The following is a 20,061-nucleotide window of genomic DNA, read 5'->3' as shown; positions in this document are numbered from 1 at the left end:
CAAGTACGTTTAGGCCCTGGGCCAGTTCTTTATAAAAAAAACAAAAAACAAAACAAAAAAGCAGTAATATAAATGCATCTTACATTAGGTAATTTTAGCTATCATAAGGAGATTATCATAACAAGGTTCCATTTTACTTATAGAATTCAGATACAAGCAAATTCATCCACTACAAATATTCATATAGATTGTTTTCTAACATTTTTTTTTAAAATAAAACTCAACAGGGAAGAAGGAACTTGACATACATGCTGTCAGGCATTCATAATGTATAAACAACTTTTCTCTTACATGTACAAAATCTTGATGGAATGCAAAAATCTCCAGAAATCACCTCTTCATTTCACTTAAAAGGACAGAAGTAACTTAACCTGAAAACCCCCTTTACAGAAGGACTTCGTTAAATTTCAACTACAAAAAATCGGGTAAAAAAAAAAAAAAATGCCCAGGTGATGGCTTTTGTTGTCCACGACCAAGGATTTACTTTAAGAACTCAAAAAGCATAGTATAAATCAACCAAAAAAATATTTTTAGAATCTTTGTCTTCTAGGGCCGATTTTTCTTTTTTTAATATTCATCTCTAGCATAGAAATTATAAATGACAAGTTAAACAGATTACTACATTGGTACATAAGCATACTTTCTCATGTGCAAACTACATATAATTGGTTCAACACAAGGGGAAAAATTAGTGTTGCATATATCCACTTTTAAACTTATGCAAGGCTAATGTTCTGTTCTTTAACTTCTATCCCTCTACCTAAAAATGAGAGAGAGAGAGAGAGGGAGAAAAAGAAGTTATGTAAGTGCTACCTAACTGATCCCAACAATTCTGGATTCCCTGTACCACAAACCTTAGTTACCTACATAAATCTGCACATTACATGTATCCCTAACAAACAAATCACATCATCTTCATAGCATTTACCCAATGACTGTACACAGTGTCTCTTTAAGCACCAAGAAATTGATAAGTATTTATTTTACGGTACCTCTACACACCGTAATAAAAAAACCATAACAAAACAAAGGAACAAATAATGTCAGTAATGCCCAATGGATTTTTTCCAGGGTCCCGTTGCATAAATACTATCATGGTAACGTTGCCATTATGGTAACTACCATGGTAACAGAGCTCAGCAAGCAATCAAAATCAATTTTTCCATGGTGCATGTACTTAATATAATGGCAAAGTTATTATATCAGTAAGCTCTCATGCAATGGGACGTATATCTTAGTAAACTACTAAGAAATGATAATCCACTATTGCAACATACAGATAAATTTTATAACGCAAAGGCCAACCCTCTCTGCTACCAATGCATCCATCCCAGTCTCTTTGTGAGGTTAACAGAAAAGCAAAGGTAAAAAGGTAATCCCTACTGTTCCTAATAATTGGCCCGTATTTCTCCAGTGCATTCCCAGCCTCATTTTGAGATTTTGGGAATTAACATTATACTTCATCCCCACCAAGTCCAACAGTAATGCCAGCCAAATCCGGGTTATATTCCAGAAATCCCACTATAAAACGATACGATATCCATCGTAACACACACAAACACAATAGCTACGAATTGTCAAAAAGTAAAACAAATACAAGGGCTCTCCTACATTTCAAAAGTAGTCCCTATAACTATCAAATGCACGTCATGCATAACACACAAACAAAATTGAATTCACAACCTAATCGTATTGACACATTTTGTCTCCCTGAGCAACGCTCCCTAGCGTCCGATGCAAACAGTGCAATGTTGTAGACAATGGGCTTTCACAAAAAGAGTTTCAGGACAGTACATGGAGCCACTTTAAACGTGGAAAATGGGTGAAATTTGAGCATTTCACTAGACCTTTGAAATTTGACCTCTGGCCTAGTTCACTCAAAAGCTAATCAAGTGATTACCACATCACACTTCATCATTTTGGACCAGGTTGGGGGAAATTTGTTCTTTCCAGTCTGAAGTTATTGCATTGAAGGATAAATTTCATGATTTGACCTTTGGCCTCCAGCTGAGTTAACTAACAAGCTAATGAAATGATTGCCTTATCACACTTCATCCTTGGACCAAGTTTGGGGAAATTTGCTCCTTCCCGTCTCGAGTTATCATGTAAACGGATAAATTTCTTGCTTTGACCTTGACCTTTGACCTTTGACCTCATGCTGATTTCAACCCAAATCTGATCATGTGATTGCCCCATCACACAACATCCTTGGACCAAGTTTGGGATAATTTGCTCCCACCAGTCTTGAGTTATCATGTAAACGGATAAATTTCTTGATTTGACCATGATCTTTGACCTTTGATCTCTCGCCGATTTCACCCCAAATCTACTCAAGTGATTGCCCCATCACACTTCATCCTTGCACCAAGTTTGGGGAAATTTGCTCGTTCCAGTCTTGAGTTATCGCGTAAACGGATAAATTTCATGATCCGACCTTGACCTTTGACCTCAGGCCAATTTCACCCTAAATCTAATCAAGTGAATGCCTTATTCTTCTATTTCCTCTTCACTTCCTGTGAAGGCAATGATTGCTTATTGACAAATAATGGGCAAATATAGAATATTTTGTTTGACCTTTGACACAAATATACTTAGGACAGATATCAGATATGCTACAAAAACATGTCCGCTTCAAGTAATGCACAATACATCTATAAAATGTGGATGTAGTATACTGCACAAGTGGACGCTTTCCTCCTTTATACACTTTGTTAAAAAAATTAAATGCAAACACACACACATTCTCTTTGATTACAAATAATCCATTGCAGTCCATGGTATAACATGCAGATCTAATGTCAATAACTTCCATACTTCTCAGGAAGGATAGATACAATTGTGATGTTTGTTTTATTTCAGCAATGAATTTATGATATCTTACCTTTCACAAGTGTCATGTGATGAGTTTCTTTTCACACCTTCTTAGAAAATACAATTAGTCATGCAAAACATTTGCAATTGTGCATGGAATGTTTGTTCATGGTTTGATAATTCAATGGAAGTTTATACACATAACCATTTCTTGCAGCTATGATTTTCATCATGGTGATCCCTAATAATTGCGACCCATATCTTTGTGTGTGTACATATATAGCTCTTGTATTCTTTTCCTCATTGAGTTAAGAGGAATTCAATGAGAATTTAGTTTCTTTTGTTTGATAATGTTATAAACCCTGTATTTAATCTTAGTCCAGGGTAGTTTCGCAAGTACAGGATATTTCTCTTGACACTCAATGCATTCTACTTTCCCTGGGACTTTGAAAGTCCTATAATTTGTTTTGAAGAATGTGTCCACAGCATGCTGTTGGGCTGTTGTCCAGGTAATACGTTCAGCTGAAAAAAAGAAAAAGAAAAGAAGAGCTTTTGTAGGTGAGTGAAAAGAATTCACGAACGTATTTGATAACTTCAGGACAGCCACATGTGATGCAAAAATTCGACTAAAATTGAAAACTTTTCAAAATCTGTTTTACTTAGTAATGTACAGATGTCACATATATGTACGTGCAAACCATGGAACCAAGGAACTGGGACAAATGATTCAGAAAATGTCAAACACTGGGACATTCCTGAATTCCCTATACATTACTATGGACAAATTTTTATCTATTTTTTTTTTTTTTACAAAAAAAGTTTGTGAAGGGTGAAATTTGCTCTTCCTGTTAACCCGAAAAATAGGGACTGTCTCTGTCAAACAGGTACAGTTGGTAGGTATTATTTCATCATTTTTTCACTTGACCTTTTTCAAACCCCTATATTGTCCCACTTGAATTACTAATAGTGTGGTGTATTTTAAGCTTGGTAAAAGAATCAAAATAAATGGCGGTAATTTGTCCATGCAGTATTCTTTAAAGACCATTTCAGAAGCAAAACCAATCAGTAGAAAGCTAAGAAGTAGAATACAACAATGAAAGTTTCGTGCATTTTCACCGCTTACCAGCTGAGCATTTTGCTTCAGCAACACTAAAATATGCGAGCTTCAAATATAGGCTTCATTGCACCCCTCACATGTTCCAGTGAAGGACGTGGGCTTACCAAGAAGAAGAAGAAGAAGAAGAATTATCTGACATCATGTCATGAGAGAGCAAGGCTGTGATTACATTGGTTTTACATTGAAAAAATTGATTATTTTTTATTTTCCACATCAAGAATTTGAATTTTTTATAGTAGAACCTCAAAGAATGGCTTATTATAAATCAATAGAAAGCTTGTGAGCTAAAGAACTTAAATGTAAGAAGAAATTTATCTATAATGCTCAAATATGTTAATTACAGTCACAATTTTCATATGCACCTCCTAGCGACCAGAAATGGCAAAAACCAGTCGTCTTTTCCTTTCCAAAGCCTGTGACGTCATTGGTTGTAGCAAGTTGCGTGAAACCGGCTAGTAAACAAACACAATACTAACGCAAGTAATCACACCTTAGTTCTCATGAGATGATGTCAGAGAATTCTGGCTGATGTACAATGCAATACAGCCCATCTTCAGAGCTTGTGAATTTGAGTTCTAAAGTAAATACTCGGCTGGCAATCCGTGAAAATGCATGAAACTTGCATTGTTGTATTTTGTAGCTTACAAGCATTCCATTAGTGTTTAATTTGTCAATTCAAATTTTTGCTTCCAATAAGGTCTTCAAGATTAATACAAACAAAATGGATTCACGTCTGAGTCAACTTTCTGTGTATTCACACGTAACTTAACTGTGATAGAATTATAAACCTGAACATAGCGCGACAGGTATGTTGTCTTGACTCTTCACTACCTTGACATATCATATTAACCCATTCACTACTATATTCTGTAAATCCCCATAGACTTTGTACAGGGCCCACCCGGTTCCCATAGGCAACGGGTTAAAGAAGCTATAACCTGAAATTTCTTTAAATTTGACCTGTGACCTTTAACCTTCATACTCTAGATCTCCAGATTTTCTTCCCAGGGTGATACATGCTTTGAACAGGTTCAAAGTTTTAATCTCAAACAGTTCTTGAGATTAGGTTAAGCTGATGGATCTATGGATGGACAACCTAAAAACAATTTCTCTGGCACCACCTTTGGGTTGACCGAGAGATAAGTAAATACACCCCCTTAAAATAGGACTACCAGCAAAATATGAACTACATGTAATGGTTACCTTTTGATCTCTTTGCAACAGGATGGCTCCTGCTTGGCTTCATAGTCCCACACGGTCCATCGCTCTCATCTGAGAGCTCTGGGAAGAAAAAAACAACCCATTAATATCCTACATTAATTTACCATGGCAATGCAGTTTCCAACACATTAAAACATGACGTCTTGCTTGAAAAATTAGGAAGTAGTTCGATCCGCAATATTTCTACCTGATTTATTGCCATATGCCGTTACCATGGCAATGCAGTTTCTGACACATTCAAAAAAGAGGTCTTGCATATCTTCACCATAAGACCAATGTGTGTGCCAAATTTTATGAGCATTGCTCAGAAACTGAGGAAGAAGATTTGCATCGGACGGACCAGCCGACCAACCACACGCTGATCCCTATACACCTCCTTCAAATTTAGTTTGGCTGTGGTATTAAAAAAAAAAAAAAAATCATATAAATTAGCACAAGTGGAGTGCAACTGGCAGTCTCCCCTGCATTATGCAATTCATGGCAACATTCTTGACTTTGTGACATGGAAATATCACACAAATTCTTTAATATCCCTAAAAGTTGTAAAGAATGTGCATGTGCATACTTTCTAAATTATGTTAAAAATTCGAAAACTTAACCTTAGGTTAGGTTTTTTTATGTCGATGACGCCGCCATTTAAAAACGGCGCCTATGTCTCGCTTCTACTATGCAGGCGAGAGAAATATTTGGGACAAAATTTCATGTGTCTGTGTAGAAATTCTGTATTCCTAATGTAGTACAGTACTTTACTGAACAACTTTGTGAGGACATTCATCTGTGAATGTAACACAGAACTTATTTCAATAAATGTATGAGGACATTACAACGCAAAAATAACAGTTCTTGTTTGGATTAATGTTACATATGAAACACAGAACTAGTATGCATAAATGTACGAGGACCTTACACAGAAATGTAACACAGAACTTATTTCCATAGATGCATGAGGATATTACATTGCAAAAATAACAGTTCTTGTTTGGATTAATGTTACATATGAAACACAGAACTAGTATGCATAAATGTACGAGGACCTTACACAGAAATGTAACACAGAAATTGTTGCCATAAATGTATGAGGACATTAAACAGCAAAGAAAAAACACAGTGCTTGTTCGCACAAAGTATGAGGGCATCAAAACTGCAAATATGACACAGACATTTTTCACCTATACAAAGGAGGACATTCCATTGTTGAATTTATAACTTCTCTTCCGTTCTTCTTTTTCTTTCTCTATTGTGCCTTTTTTTGCACCTCTTTTAAAAGCCAATGAAAAAGCATTTCCCCTCCCCCAGATATTAATTGGACTACTTTGTATTCATTCGTACTTTTCTATAAAACTTTCTAAATACATGTTCTTTGCTTTTAACTTTTTCCAAGTTGAAATAGGACCATCAGAAAAATATGTACTAATAGTTACCTCTTGATCTCTTTCCAATTCCATGGCTCTTGCTTAACTTAGTTCCATCCCTCTCATCTGAGGGCTCTAGAAAAAAAAAATAGTTGCAACACAAAGTACAATCTTATAGCCAACTAAATCACTCCACACAACTTAATGCTGTTTATTGCATTTAATATCTGAGATTACTACAAATAATATACCATGGCACCATACCACTCCAGTGTGCATGAATATCACTTTTAATTATGGGAAATGTATCAGGATACATTTAAAGTAGGAAATTGGTCTTATTCAAATGACACCGTGTCAGCCATATATGACGATGATCCATCAAATGGTTCTTAAATTATCGTGAGAAAGGGCAATTTTCATGTATACAGTGACATCTATGACCTTGACCTTTAACCTCATGACCCTCAAATCTAATCAGACCATTGTTCCTCCCCATATGCATACATGAGCCAAGTTTGAAGTTGATCCGTCAAATGGTTAACTTATTGTGAGAACCCATTTTTATGTATATGACTTCTATGACCTTTGACCTTTGACCTTGAGACCCACTCATCTAATCAGATCATTGTTCCTCCCATATGCATACATGAGCCTAGTTTGGAGTTGATTCGTCAAATGGTTCTGAAGTCATCACGAGAACAAAAACGCGACGGACGGACGGACAGATGGACGGACAGCAGACTGACGGACGGACAACCCGAAAACATAATCCCTCCAGCACCCACCTTTGGTGGGCGAAGGCATACAAAATTTAGGCCATGCATACATTCTTCAAGATAACAGAAAGAGCAAAATAAGATTAAGCATGACACATTACTAATAACATGTTTACTCAATTTCAGCTTATGATATGTTACATGTAGACATAGGGATACCCACCATACACCCATATTTTCATGAAGTACAATGTTTTCATGAAGTACTTTATTGGCAAAAAATGAAGTAGAATATATAATAAAGAAGTTTGGAAGACACAAATTCCTTTGAGAAACCTTGAGATATGGATTACTGACCAAACACTACACTAACCAGTTAAATATCTGTGATGTCAGTAGATGTATTTCTAGGTACATTTAACTTCTTTTAATTTGAATATCATGAGGACACAGTTGTTTAAAAAAAAGAAATGATGCCAGATGCAATATAAATATAAAAGTAACTGAATATCAGTAATAGGATGGTGTGCAAACAAGGTGTAACTCTAAGATACATTAAATAAACTTACGTCTACTTGACTGGTCATCTTCTTCAACATCTCCATCAGGGGCATCGTCTTCTTCACACGACTCTGCAGTGAAAATAGAGAGATGAGAGACTTGGGAGAGGGGGTTTGTCCAATGTTTCAAATTTTAGAAAGACAGTTGACTTCAGAAAGGTTGACCTACTTAAAGCACAATTCTCCGGTATGTGGCACTTTCAGTAGCTGTCATTCTAATTATGTTAAATGATCCCTCAACAGCCTACTATACAGATTTCTCCTCTGGACGTCACAGCCTTGTGGCCCTATACACCGCACCTCAAGTGGGCACAGAGTACTCCAAGTACCTCTTCACCTTCAAATGTTTTACATCATGTGTAGGTGGGCTCAACAGGAGAAAGATCCAGCTGGTCTTCACACTAGACAACAAGAGTGGGAATATCCTTGGACGTCATGTGTTGGATGTCAGGGTATGCGCTTGCCCAGGGAGGGATTGGAAAACGGAAGAGAAAGCCTTTGAGAGGTCCAAAGCACCTCAGAAGAAACCCCTCGAGAGGTTGGAGCAAAGTGACATTAGTGGTGGGCGTTACATCTTTCTCAAAGAAGGCGAAGAAGGACAAAGAGACGTTCTACATTCTGGTTCAAGGGTGTGAGAAGTATGAACTCTTCAGGAAGATCAAGGAGAGTCTTGACTTGATGGACTGTGTTGAACCGAGTCAGATCAGCCAGTACAGACAACAACAAGCTCAGCAACAAATGCAACTGAATCAACATATCTGCGATGAGCTGCAACGTTACTACAGGAAAATAAGTCGAAGACACTGGGTGGGAATGAGAAACAACAGTGGCACACCTCTCTCTCTCTCGTCCGTTTTTCTTCTATGCATATTTTACAAGTGTTACAGTGCATAGTTTTACTTATTTTGTTATTCTTATAAGTGGATTATGATTTCATTCATGTCATGTTTTAAATCTTGGAGTGCTACACAGCTATGTCAAACATTCACTGTAATTGATCGCTACTTACTAACTACAGGGGAAAATGTATTAGTTGTGAATATGACAATAAGATTGTACATACGTTTTGTACACACTTTTCAGAACTCATGGTGTCACAGTCACTGTGTTACAGAACATGTATTTATAATCTATGTCATAATTCTACTGTCAATTAATTCTTTCCACTGGGTTCTACTTGGTTATTGTCATTGAGTCTCTGATACACCCATTCAACATTACCAGTTTTCAAAATGTTCATTAACTTCACAAATTTGGACAGAAAATCAAGTGCGCAAAAATCCATGTCCATTTTGCGTCACGGTGTTACGGTTCTAATTAATAGCTCATAACTCATTTATCACTGTGAAGTTTTATTCATTCTTTTCTTTTCAAAGTTGCTTGTGATGATAGTCATAGATACACAATAAAACATTGTTCTCAAGTCTTACTGATTGTTTATTATTTTAATACAGTTATGGAGTGAAAATCTAATCAAAGTGTCAGTGTTACAGTTCAAAGTTTACCTTATTTTGTTTTTTTATTAGTGATTTATAATTTCAATCATGTCTTGTTTTATCTTGACGTGTTACACAGCTATGTCAAACATTCACTGTAAATGATTGCTTCTAACTACCTACAGGGAAAAATATATGAGTTGTGAGTACGACAATAAGATTTTACATACAGTTTGTACACACTTTGTTGAAGTCACGTTGTTACAGTCACGGTATTACTGTGCACTTAGTTATAATCTAAGTCACAATTCTACTGTCAATCAAAATTTTCTTTCACTGGGTTCTACTTGGTTATTGTCATTGAGTCTCTGATACACCCATTCAACATTACCAGTTTTCAAAATGTTCATTAACTTCACAGAGTTTGGACAGAAAATCAAGTGCGCAAATATCCATGTCCATTTTGCGTCATGGTGTTACGGTACTAATTAATAGCTCATAACTCATTTATCACTGTGAAGTTTTATTCATTCTTTTCTTTTCAAAGTTGCTTGTGATGATAGTCATAGATACACAATAAAACTTTGTTCTCAAGTCTCACTGTTTGTTTATTATTTACATTTATTGAGTGAAAATCTAATCAAAAGTGTCACAGTGTTATCGTGGAATTGCCCATTAAATAAACTTACGTCTACTTGACTGGTCATCTTCTTGAACATCTCCATCAGGGGCATCGTCTTCTTCACACGACTCTGCAGTGAAAATAGAGAGATGAGAGACTTGGGAGAGGGGGTTTGTCCAATGTTTCAAATTTTAGAAAGACAGTTGACTTCAGAAAGGTTGACCTACTTAAAGCACAATTCTCCGGTATGTGGCACTTTCAGTAGCTGTCATTCTAATTATGTTAAATGATCCCTAAACAGCCTACTATACAGATTTCTCCTCTGGACGTCACAGCCTTGTGGCCCTATACACCGCACCTCAAGTGGGCACAGAGTACTCCAAGTACCTCTTCACCTTCAAATGTTTTACATCATGTGTAGGTGGGCTCAACAGGAGAAAGATCCAGCTGGTCTTCACACTAGACAACAAGAGTGGGAATATCCTTGGACGTCAGGTGTTGGATGTCAGGGTGTGCGCTTGCCCAGGGAGGGATTGGAAAACGGAAGAGAAAGCCTTTGAGAGGTCCAAAGCACCTCAGAAGAAACCCCTCGAGAGGTTGGAGCAAAGTGACATTAGTGGTGGGCGTTACATCTTTCTCAAAGAAGGCGAAGAAGGACAAAGAGACGTTCTACATTCTGGTTCAAGGGTGTGAGAAGTATGAACTCTTCAGGAAGATCAAGGAGAGTCTTGACTTGATGGACTGTGTTGAACCGAGTCAGATCAGCCAGTACAGACAACAACAAGCTCAGCAACAAATGCAACTGAATCAACATATCTGCGATGAGCTGCAACGCTACTACAGGAAAAAAGAGTCGAAGAAACTGAGTGGGAATGAGAAACAAAAGTGGCACACCTCTCTCTCTCACGTATGTTTTTCTTCTATGCATATTTTACAAGAAAAATACTAAAACACTGCCTTTCAGCACTCTTTCGAAAAGTGGGTGTGATCATTTCCTGTACAATGTCTTAAAAAGATGTCATACTCCCAGACATTGAAATTTGTACCTCTGTGTTACTGTGACTGTCAATAGATCTAAAGAACTAAACTGGATCAAAAATCATTCCATGGGTTTCTAGATACCTTCCCCCTCCCTTTTCCTCATCGAATGAACCAGGATATTTTTTTCACTACACTGGGCTGTACTACCACAACTCTAGGAACATGCGGGTGAATGTATACTTCCAGCATATATGAATAAGCCTCTGTGGATTAATGTTGTACTCGTATATCAGAATGGAAAAGTGTTTTGGAATAAAGATGTTTAAGAATACTTGTACTCACCATTAAGATTGACATTGATACTGTCCAAGGACATCCCAGAACACTCGCTCATCTGTCCCTTTTCCATTAGCAGCAGTATTTTTGCGATCTTAGCTACCTGTAGTGTGTTCTCGGGCAATCTATAAAATTCTCTATGTACTTGAATGTTGTGGCCCATAAAGGTGGCGAGTACATCCAGTTCATTGTCCTTCAGACATAATATCTGGGACATGGTCGCCACATGTTTCCTCAGCTGAGTGGATGTGATGTTTTCTGGATGTTCTGCTCCAGACGACTGAGCACACTTTCTCACAGCATCACAACCCCTATACGGTGTGGTACAACCTGGGCGTGCAAACAGGTACATATTGGACTCTAGGACTCCAGCATCTTGCCTAACGTTTTCATCTGCCAAAACATCAAGTGCTTCTTTCATTCCCTTCGTCAGAACCACAGGAACTGTTCTCCCTCTCTTTCCGGGTATTTCAACTCTTGACAGTTTCTTGCAAAGCTCCTTTTCAAGCTTGTTGAGGCCCTGTAGAACGTCTTTGTTGACTTCTCCAGTACGTTTTTTGTAGTTTTCTACTGTCATCCTTTCCACCTCTCCACTACGCTTCCTATTAAACAGGACAGTCTGGGCAAGCATAGCTTGACCCAACTTGGAGAAATCTTCCCTGCTTACAGAACCTGCTGTGATGTGTGCCATTGACTCCTGCACCTGGCCCTGGATGGTCTTGTGCACCTTTTGTATGTCAGATGACAAAGGAATTATTGTTGGTCTGTTCCTCTTTGCTGCGTACAGAGTCTTGAGGGCACCTGTTGAAACTTTCTCAGCCCATTCAATAGAGCACAGTTCACCAAACTGTTCAGCCTTTTCTTTCTGACTTGTGTCCATTTTTTTCAGTGCATCAGCCATAAGAATCCTGGCACACTTTTTGAGTGAGTGTCCTACTTTCAGCGCTAGTGAAGGTGTCTTATACTTCCCTGAGCTTTCATCCAAGCCTGCTATATTGTTGACAGCTCTGACCACATCATCAAACACCTGTGGGTCAATGGTCTCAGACAAGCAGTTGATGCCTGGTCTTATAGATCTCATTTGAAGGAGTAGCCGACCCATTTCCCTCAACTTTTGTCCAACATAGTTGTAATGGTTTTCTGAATCCTGGAACTTTGACAGAAGTTGTGCACCTAGCTTTATGATTAAATCATCATGCCGCACTGCCAAACTAACATCATCATGAGTCATTCGACGGAAGACCTCATCCCGAAGTCTTACAGGCACTTCTTTTGGCATTGGCAGCATCATGGAACATTGAGACTGAAAACTTCCAGATCCCTTTCTTTCGCTTCCAACACACTTCTTTCTGTGTTTCCATAGGTCACTCCTAATGAACCATCCAAAACACTGAGTACAAGGCAAGAAGTCTTTCACTGCTGTTTCATATGTTGGTCGTTTGTAAGGAATGATCAGACCCTTTCCTTCTCTTAGAACTTGAAGATTATGGGAATGGTTGCCCTTATTGCGCAAAATCTCAAGTAAATTATGCCTATTCTTTGACTTCTTTGGATGTGCCATGATTCTTTTCACTTCAATTTCATTGGAATGATGCATTTCAATGTGTCGGGCAAATTTTGGTGTGTCTTTTTCACAAAAGACACAAAAGTGACGTTTGTCCCACTTCCTTCCAGTTGCATTATTTGCTGTTAGAACCTTGATATCCTGAGGTTTCTCTGCCATGTCCATCTCTTGATTTCCAGCATGGTTTTCTGATTCAGGTTGACTGGTATTGGGCTCATATGGATGATCTGCTCTGGATGTACACGGTATGTCCATCTCTTGATTTCCAGCATAGTTTTCTGATTCTGACCTATGTGTAAAGCCAGGTTGACTAGTATTAGCCTCATATGGATGATCTGCTCTGGATGTACACGGTATGTCCATCTCTTGATTTCCAGCATAGTTTTCTGATTCTGACCTATGTGTAAAGCCAGGTTGACTAGTATTAGCCTCATATGGATGAGCTGCTCTGGATGTACGCGGTAAGCGATATGGAAAGACATCAGAATCACAATCATCACTGCTGACTCCACTTGGATTCACCCATGTTGGGTCAGCATCATCATCATCATCATCTATTTCTTCCTATGGAAACAAATAAAACACAAAGTAAATGCAAATGCAATAATCAAAATGAAATATTTTGCCAAGCAAAGCTGGATCTGAAAATAGCTGAGGAATGTCTCCTCATAATTATCACCTATTTCTATTAATACCCCCCATAAAGAGTCATCTCTATAAGTCACTTTATGACATGATACCAGACACAACACACATCAATCTTTAAATATTTGCTTCTTTCTTTTACAGCACCCCCTCCCCCCCCCCCCCCCCCCCCCCCCCCCCCACGGAACTAGAATCTACTGATAGACCACACTTAGTTATCTAACAATTGAAAGAAACCAAACCCTGGGAAAAGTAAATTTTAATGAAAAGAAAACAGGGAGGGAAACAAATTATTTACATGTTTAATCAACATTGGGGAACAGAAGAAATGTCATGAAAGTCTGAGAAGTCTCAATTTACTTTCAATGCCACATACTTATGGTCAACCCTAAATATGTTTCATACCTAAACTTTGGTATTTTCTGCATCATCTCTATGGATGGATTTTGACACAGAAATTGTTTACATATTAAAACGAGGACATACATGTATCACTACTAAGCAATTTGAGCATATTTATTGAGGATCCCTATAGGAACCCTTTGAAGGTACAGTGGAACATCGTTATAACAAGGTGCTTGGGACCAGAGAAATTACTTCTTTCTCTCAAAACTTTGTTATATCAGGGCATAAAATACAATAGAATACAAAGAGTTGGGACCAGAAAAAATACCTTGTTATAACAAGAGTTTGTTAGATCAGTGCTCTTTATAACAAGGTTTGACTGTATTACTTACCACAGATTCTTCCATATCTTCATGAGCATCTTTTTCGCTGTTTCCTCCGTTTACTGGAGTTTCCTTGGCCAGAGTGGACTGCAATACATGGGAAAAAGACATAAAATATTTCAACAGCAAATTCATCAAAGAAATTGTTTATATATAAGAATGAGGACATTACATTACTTCCTATGCTAATTTCTCTTCTTTTTCTTTCTCTCTATTGCATTTTTGGTGCAGTGTGCTGGCAATGGTGTAGACATACCCCTCCCCTGAATCACTAAAGAACACACAACTTGTTTGCAAAAATGTGTGAGAATATTACACTGCAAATATAACAATGAACTTGTTTCAATAAATGTACGAGGACATAACACTGCAAATTTGACACAGAAATTGTTTGCATATTCAAACGAGGACATATCATAGCTGAGCTATCAGCATATTCATTGAGGATCCCTATAGAAACCCTTTGCAGGTATTACTTACCACAGATTCTTCCATATCTTCATGAGCATCTTTTCCGCTGTTTCCTCCATTTACTGGGGTTTCCTTAGCCAGAGTGGACTGCAATTCATAAGAAAAAGACATAAAACATTTCATCAATGAAATACAGAACTATATGAGGACATTAAACCAGCAAATTCATCCAAGAAATTGTTTATATATAAGAATGAGGACATTACATTACTTCCTATGCTAATTCCTCTTCTTTTCTTTTCTTTTTCTTTTTCTCTACTTCATTTTTGGTGCAGTGTGCTGGCAAGGGTGTAGACACACCCTTCCCTCCCCCCCTCCTATACACTAAAGAACAAAGTATTTTAGGAGAGAAATAAATGTGTGAGAATATTACACTGCAAATGCAACATTGAACTTGTTTCAATAAACGTATGAGGACATTACACTGCACATTTGACACAATAACTGTCTACATATATGAATGAGGACATTACATTGCTTCCTATGCTAATTTCTTTTCTTTTCTCTTCTTTTTTCTTTCTCTCTACTGCATTGTGGTGCAGTGTGCTGGCAAGGGTGTAGACATACACCTCCCCCTCCCCCTCCCCCCCTCCCTATACACCAAAGAACAAAGTAGTTCAGGAGAGAAATAAATGTGTGAGAATATTACATCACGAATGCACGGTGAACTTGTGTCAATAAATGTAAGAGGACATTACACTGCAAATTTGACACAAAATTGTTTACATATATGAGGAGGACATAACATTGCTTCCTATGCTAATTTCTCTTCTTTTTCTTTCTCTCTATTGCATTTTTGGTGCAGTGTGCTGGCAATGGTGTAGACATGCCCCTCCCCCTCCCCCTCCCCACCCCCACCGCGATACACTTCAGAACACAGCACTTGTTTGCATAAATGTGTGAGATTATTACACTGCAAATGCAACATTGAACTTGTTTCAATAAATGTATGAGGACATTACACTGCAAATTTGACACAGAAATTGTTTGCATATATAAACGAGGACATTACAATGCTTGCTATGCTAATTTCTCTTCTTTTCTCTTCTTTTTCTTTCTCTCTACTGCATTTTTGGTGCAGTGTGCTGGCAATGGTGTAGACATTCCCCTCCCCCTCCCCCCCTCCCTATACACTAAAGAACAAAGTAGTTTAGGAGAGAAATAAATGTGTGAGAATATTACACTGCAAATGCAACATTGAACTTGCTCCAATAAATGTATGAGGACAATATACTGCAAATTTAACACAGAAATTGTTTACATATATGAACGAGGACACAACATTGCTCTCTATGCTAATTTCTCTTCGTTTCTCTTCTTTTGCTTTCTCTCTACTGCATTATTGGTGCAGTGTGCTGGCAAGGGTGTAGACATACACCTCCCCCCTCCCTTATACACTAAAGAACAAAGTAGTTTAGGAGAGAAATAAATGTGTGAGAATATTACACTGCGAATGCAACATTGACCTTGTTTCAATAAATGTGTGACGACATTACACTTCAAATTTGACACAGAAATTGTTTATATATATAAATGAGGACATAACATTGCTTGCTATGCTAATTTCTCTTCTTTTCTCTTTTTTTTTTCTTTCTCTCTACTGCATTTTTGGTACAGTGTGCTGGCAAGCGTGTAGACATACACCTCCCCCTCCCCTCCCCCTCCCCCTGCCCTATACACTAAAGAACAAAGTAGTTTAGGAGAGAAATAAATGTGTGAGAATATTACACTGCAAATGAAACATTGAACTTGTCTCAATAAATGTATGAGGACATTACACCGCAAATTTGACACAGAAATTGTTTATATATGTGAATGAGGACATTACATTGCTTGCTATGCTCATTTCTCTTTTTTTCTCTTTTTTTTTTTCTTTCTCTCTACTGCATTTTTGGTGCAGTGTGCTGGCAAGGGTGTAGACATGCCCCTCCCCCTGATGCACTACAGAACACACAACTTGTTTGCAAAAATGTGTGAGAATATTACACTGCAAATACAGCAATGAACTTGTTTCAATAAATGTATGAGGACATTACACTGCAAATTTGACACAGAAATTGTTTACATATATGAATGAGGACACTACATTGCTTCCTATGCTAATTTCTCTTCTTTGTCTTTCTCTCTATTGCATTTTTGGTCCAGTGTGCTGGCAATGGTGCAGACATGCCCCTCCCCCTGATACATTAAAGAACACACAACTTGTTTGCAAAAATGTGTGAGAATATTACACTGCAAATACAGCAATGAACTTGTTTCAATAAATGTATGAGGACATTACACTGCAAATTTGACACAGAAATTGTTTACATATATGAATGAGGACACTACATTGCTTCCTATGCTAATTTCTCTTCTTTGTCTTTCTCTCTATTGCATTTTTGGTCCAGTGTGCTGGCAATGGTGTAGACATGCCCCTCCCCCTGATACATTAAAGAACACACAACTTGTTTGCAAAAATGTGTGAGAATATTACACTGCAAATACAACAATGAACTTGTACCAATAAATGTATGAGGACATAACACTGCAAATTTGACACAGAAATTGTTATCATATTCAAACGAGGACATATCATAGCTGAGCTATCAGCATATTTATTGAGGATCCCTATAGAAACACTTTGCAGGTATTAATTACCACAGATTCTTCCATATCTTCATGAGCATCTTTTCCGCTGTTTCCTCCATTTACTGGGGTTTCCTTAGCCAGAGTGGACTGCAATTTATTGGAAAAAGACATGAAACATTTAATCATTGAAATACAGAACTATATGAGGACATTACAACAGCAAATTCATCCAAACATTTTTTATATATAAGAATGAGGACACTACATTGCTTCCTATGCTAGTTTCTCTTCTTTTTCTTTCTCTCTACTGCACTTTTGGTGCAGTGTGCTGGCAAGGGTGTAGACATACCCCTCCCCCTCCCCCCTCCTATACACTAAAGAACAAAGTAGTTTAGGAGAGAAATAAATGTATGAGGACATTACACTGCAAATTTAACACAGAAATGGTTTACATATATGAATGAGGACAGTACATTGCTTCCTAAACTAATTTCTCTTCTTTTCTCTTTTTTTTCTTTCTCTCTATTGCATTTTTGGTGCAGTGTGCTGGCAAGGGTGTAGACATACACCTCCCCCTCCCCCTCCTATCCATGAAAGAACAAAGTTGTTTAGGAGAGAAATAAATATGTGAGAATATTACGATGCAAATGCAACATTGAACTTGTCGCAATAAATGTATGAGGACATTACACTGCAAATTTGACACAGAAATTGTTTACATATATGAATGAGGACACTACATTGCTTCCTATGCTAATTTCTCTTCTTTGTCTTACTCTCTACTGCATTTTTGGTGCAGTGTGCTAGCAATGGTGTAGACATCCCCCTCCCCCTGAATCACGACAGAACACACAACTTGTTTGCAAAAATGCGTGAGAATATCACACTGCAAATACAACATTGAACTTGTTCCAATAAATGTATGAGGACATAACACTGCAAATTTGACACAGAAATTGTTATCATATTCAAACGAGGACATATCATAGCTGAGTTATCAGCATATTCATTGAGGATCCCTATAGAAACCCTTTGCAGGTATTACTTACCACAGATTCTTCCATATCTTCATGAGCATCTTTTCCGCTGTTTCCTCCATTTACTGGGGTTTCCTTAGCCAGAGTGGACTGCAATTCATGGGAAAAAGACATGAAACATTTCATCAATGAAATACAGAACTATATGAGGACATTAAACCAGCAAATTCATCGAAGAAATTGTTTATATATATGAATGAGGACATTACATTGCTTCCTATGCTAATTTCTCTTCTTTTCTCTTCTTTTTCTTTCTCTCTACTGCACTTTTGGTGCAGTGTGCTGGCAAGGGTGTAGACATACCCCTCCCCCTCCCCCCTCCTACACACTAAAGAACAAAGTAGTTTAGGAGAGAAATAAATGTATGAGGACATTACACTGCAAATTTAACACAGAAATTGTTTACATATATGAATGAGGACAGTACATTGCTTCCTAAACTAATTTCTCTTCTTTTCTCTTTTTTTTTCTTTCTCTCTATTGCATTTTTGGTGCAGTGTGCTGGCAAGGGTGTAGACATACACCTCCCCCTCCCCCTCCTATCCATGAAAGAACAAAGTTGTTTAGGAGAGAAATAAATATGTGAGAATATTACGATGCAAATGCAACATTGAACTTGTCGCAATAAATGTATGAGGACATTACACTGCAAATTTGACACAGAAATTGTTTACATATATGAATGAGGACACTACATTGCTTCCTATGCTAATTTCTCTTCTTTGTCTTACTCTCTACTGCATTTTTGGTGCAGTGTGCTAGCAATGGTGTAGACATCCCCCTCCCCCTGAATCACGACAGAACACACAACTTGTTTGCAAAAATGCGTGAGAATATCACACTGCAAATACAACATTGAACTTGTTCCAATAAATGTATGAGGACATAACACTGCAAATTTGACACAGAAATTGTTATCATATTCAAACGAGGACATATCATAGCTGAGTTATCAGCATATTCATTGAGGATCCCTATAGAAACCCTTTGCAGGTATTACTTACCACAGATTCTTCCATATCTTCATGAGCATCTTTTCCGCTGTTTCCTCCATTTACTGGGGTTTCCTTAGCCAGAGTGGACTGCAATTCATGGGAAAAAGACATGAAACATTTCATCAATGAAATACAGAACTATATGAGGACATTAAACCAGCAAATTCATCGAAGAAATTGTTTATATATATGAATGAGGACATTACATTGCTTCCTATGCTAATTTCTCTTCTTTTCTCTTCTTTTTCTTCCTCTCTACTGCATTTTTGGTGCAGTGTGCTGGCAATGGTATAGACATCCCCCTACCCCTGATGCACTACAGAACACACAACTTGTTTGCAAAAATGTGTGAGAATATTACACTGCAAATACAACAATGAACTTGTTTCAATAAATGTATGAGGACATAACACTGCAAATTTGACACAGAAATTGTTATCATATTCAAACGAGGACATACCATAGCTGAGCTATCAGCATTTTCATTGAGGATCCCTATAGAAACCCTTTGCAGGTATTACTTACCACAGATTCTTCCATATCTTCATGAGCATCTTTTCCGCTGTTTCCTCCATTTACTGGGGTTTCCTTAGCCAGAGTGGACTGCAATTCATAAGAAAAAGACATAAAACATTTCATCATTGAAATATAGAACTATATGAGGACATCACAACAGCAAATTCATCCAAGAAATTGTTTATATATAAGAATGAGGACATTACATTGCTTCCTGTGCTATTTCTCTTCTTTTCTCTTCTTTCCTTTCTCTCTACTGCATTTTGGTGCAGTGTGCTGGCAAGGGTGTAGACATACCCCTCCCTCCCCCCCCCCCCTCCTATACACTAAAGAACAAAGTAGTTTATGAGAGAAATAAATGTGTGAGAATGTTACACTG

The 20,061-nt window shown here is 37.6% G+C and overlaps 1 protein-coding gene and 1 pseudogene across 1 annotated transcript; one reads left to right on the top strand and one right to left on the bottom strand.

Annotated features, from left to right (window-relative positions):
• Positions 1 to 1,187: 1,187 nt before the first annotated feature.
• On the bottom strand, positions 1,188 to 12,466 carry LOC139734216 (uncharacterized). Its single transcript, XM_071645019.1, has 5 exons — positions 11,162 to 12,466; positions 9,906 to 9,968; positions 6,571 to 6,636; positions 5,132 to 5,209; positions 1,188 to 3,333 (listed from the first exon to the last, which is right to left on the bottom strand). The coding sequence occupies exons 1-5, from the start codon at positions 12,444 to 12,446 to the stop codon at positions 3,131 to 3,133; spliced, it is 1,695 nt and encodes a 564-aa protein (XP_071501120.1). The 5' UTR covers positions 12,447 to 12,466; the 3' UTR covers positions 1,188 to 3,130.
• Positions 7,038 to 9,674, top strand: LOC139734212 (cellular tumor antigen p53-like; annotated as a pseudogene).
• Positions 12,467 to 20,061: the final 7,595 nt, after the last annotated feature.

This window comes from Diadema antillarum, unplaced genomic scaffold, assembly GCF_040938485.1.
Source record: "Diadema antillarum isolate AM-2024a unplaced genomic scaffold, OU_Dant_1.0 seq00000513_RagTag, whole genome shotgun sequence".
Classification (NCBI taxonomy): Eukaryota; Metazoa; Echinodermata; class Echinoidea; order Diadematoida; family Diadematidae; genus Diadema; species Diadema antillarum.
Note: the sequence above shows the minus strand (reverse complement) of the source record. Positions and strands in the feature narration are given on the sequence as shown.

What these genes read in the sequence shown, in the direction of transcription:
- LOC139734216 (XM_071645019.1), bottom strand. Translation starts at nt 12,446, where the DNA reads ATGATGCTGCCAATGCCAAAAGAAGTGCCTGTAAGACTTCGGGATGAG. An exon ending in TATCAATGTCAATCTTAATG is followed by an intron (nt 9,969 to 11,161) that starts GTGAGTACAAGT and finishes TTTTCACTGCAG; the next exon opens with AGTCGTGTGAAGAAGACGAT. An exon ending in TGTTGCAAAGAGATCAAAAG is followed by an intron (nt 3,334 to 5,131) that starts GTAACCATTACA and finishes TCTTTTTTTCAG; the next exon opens with CTGAACGTATTACCTGGACA.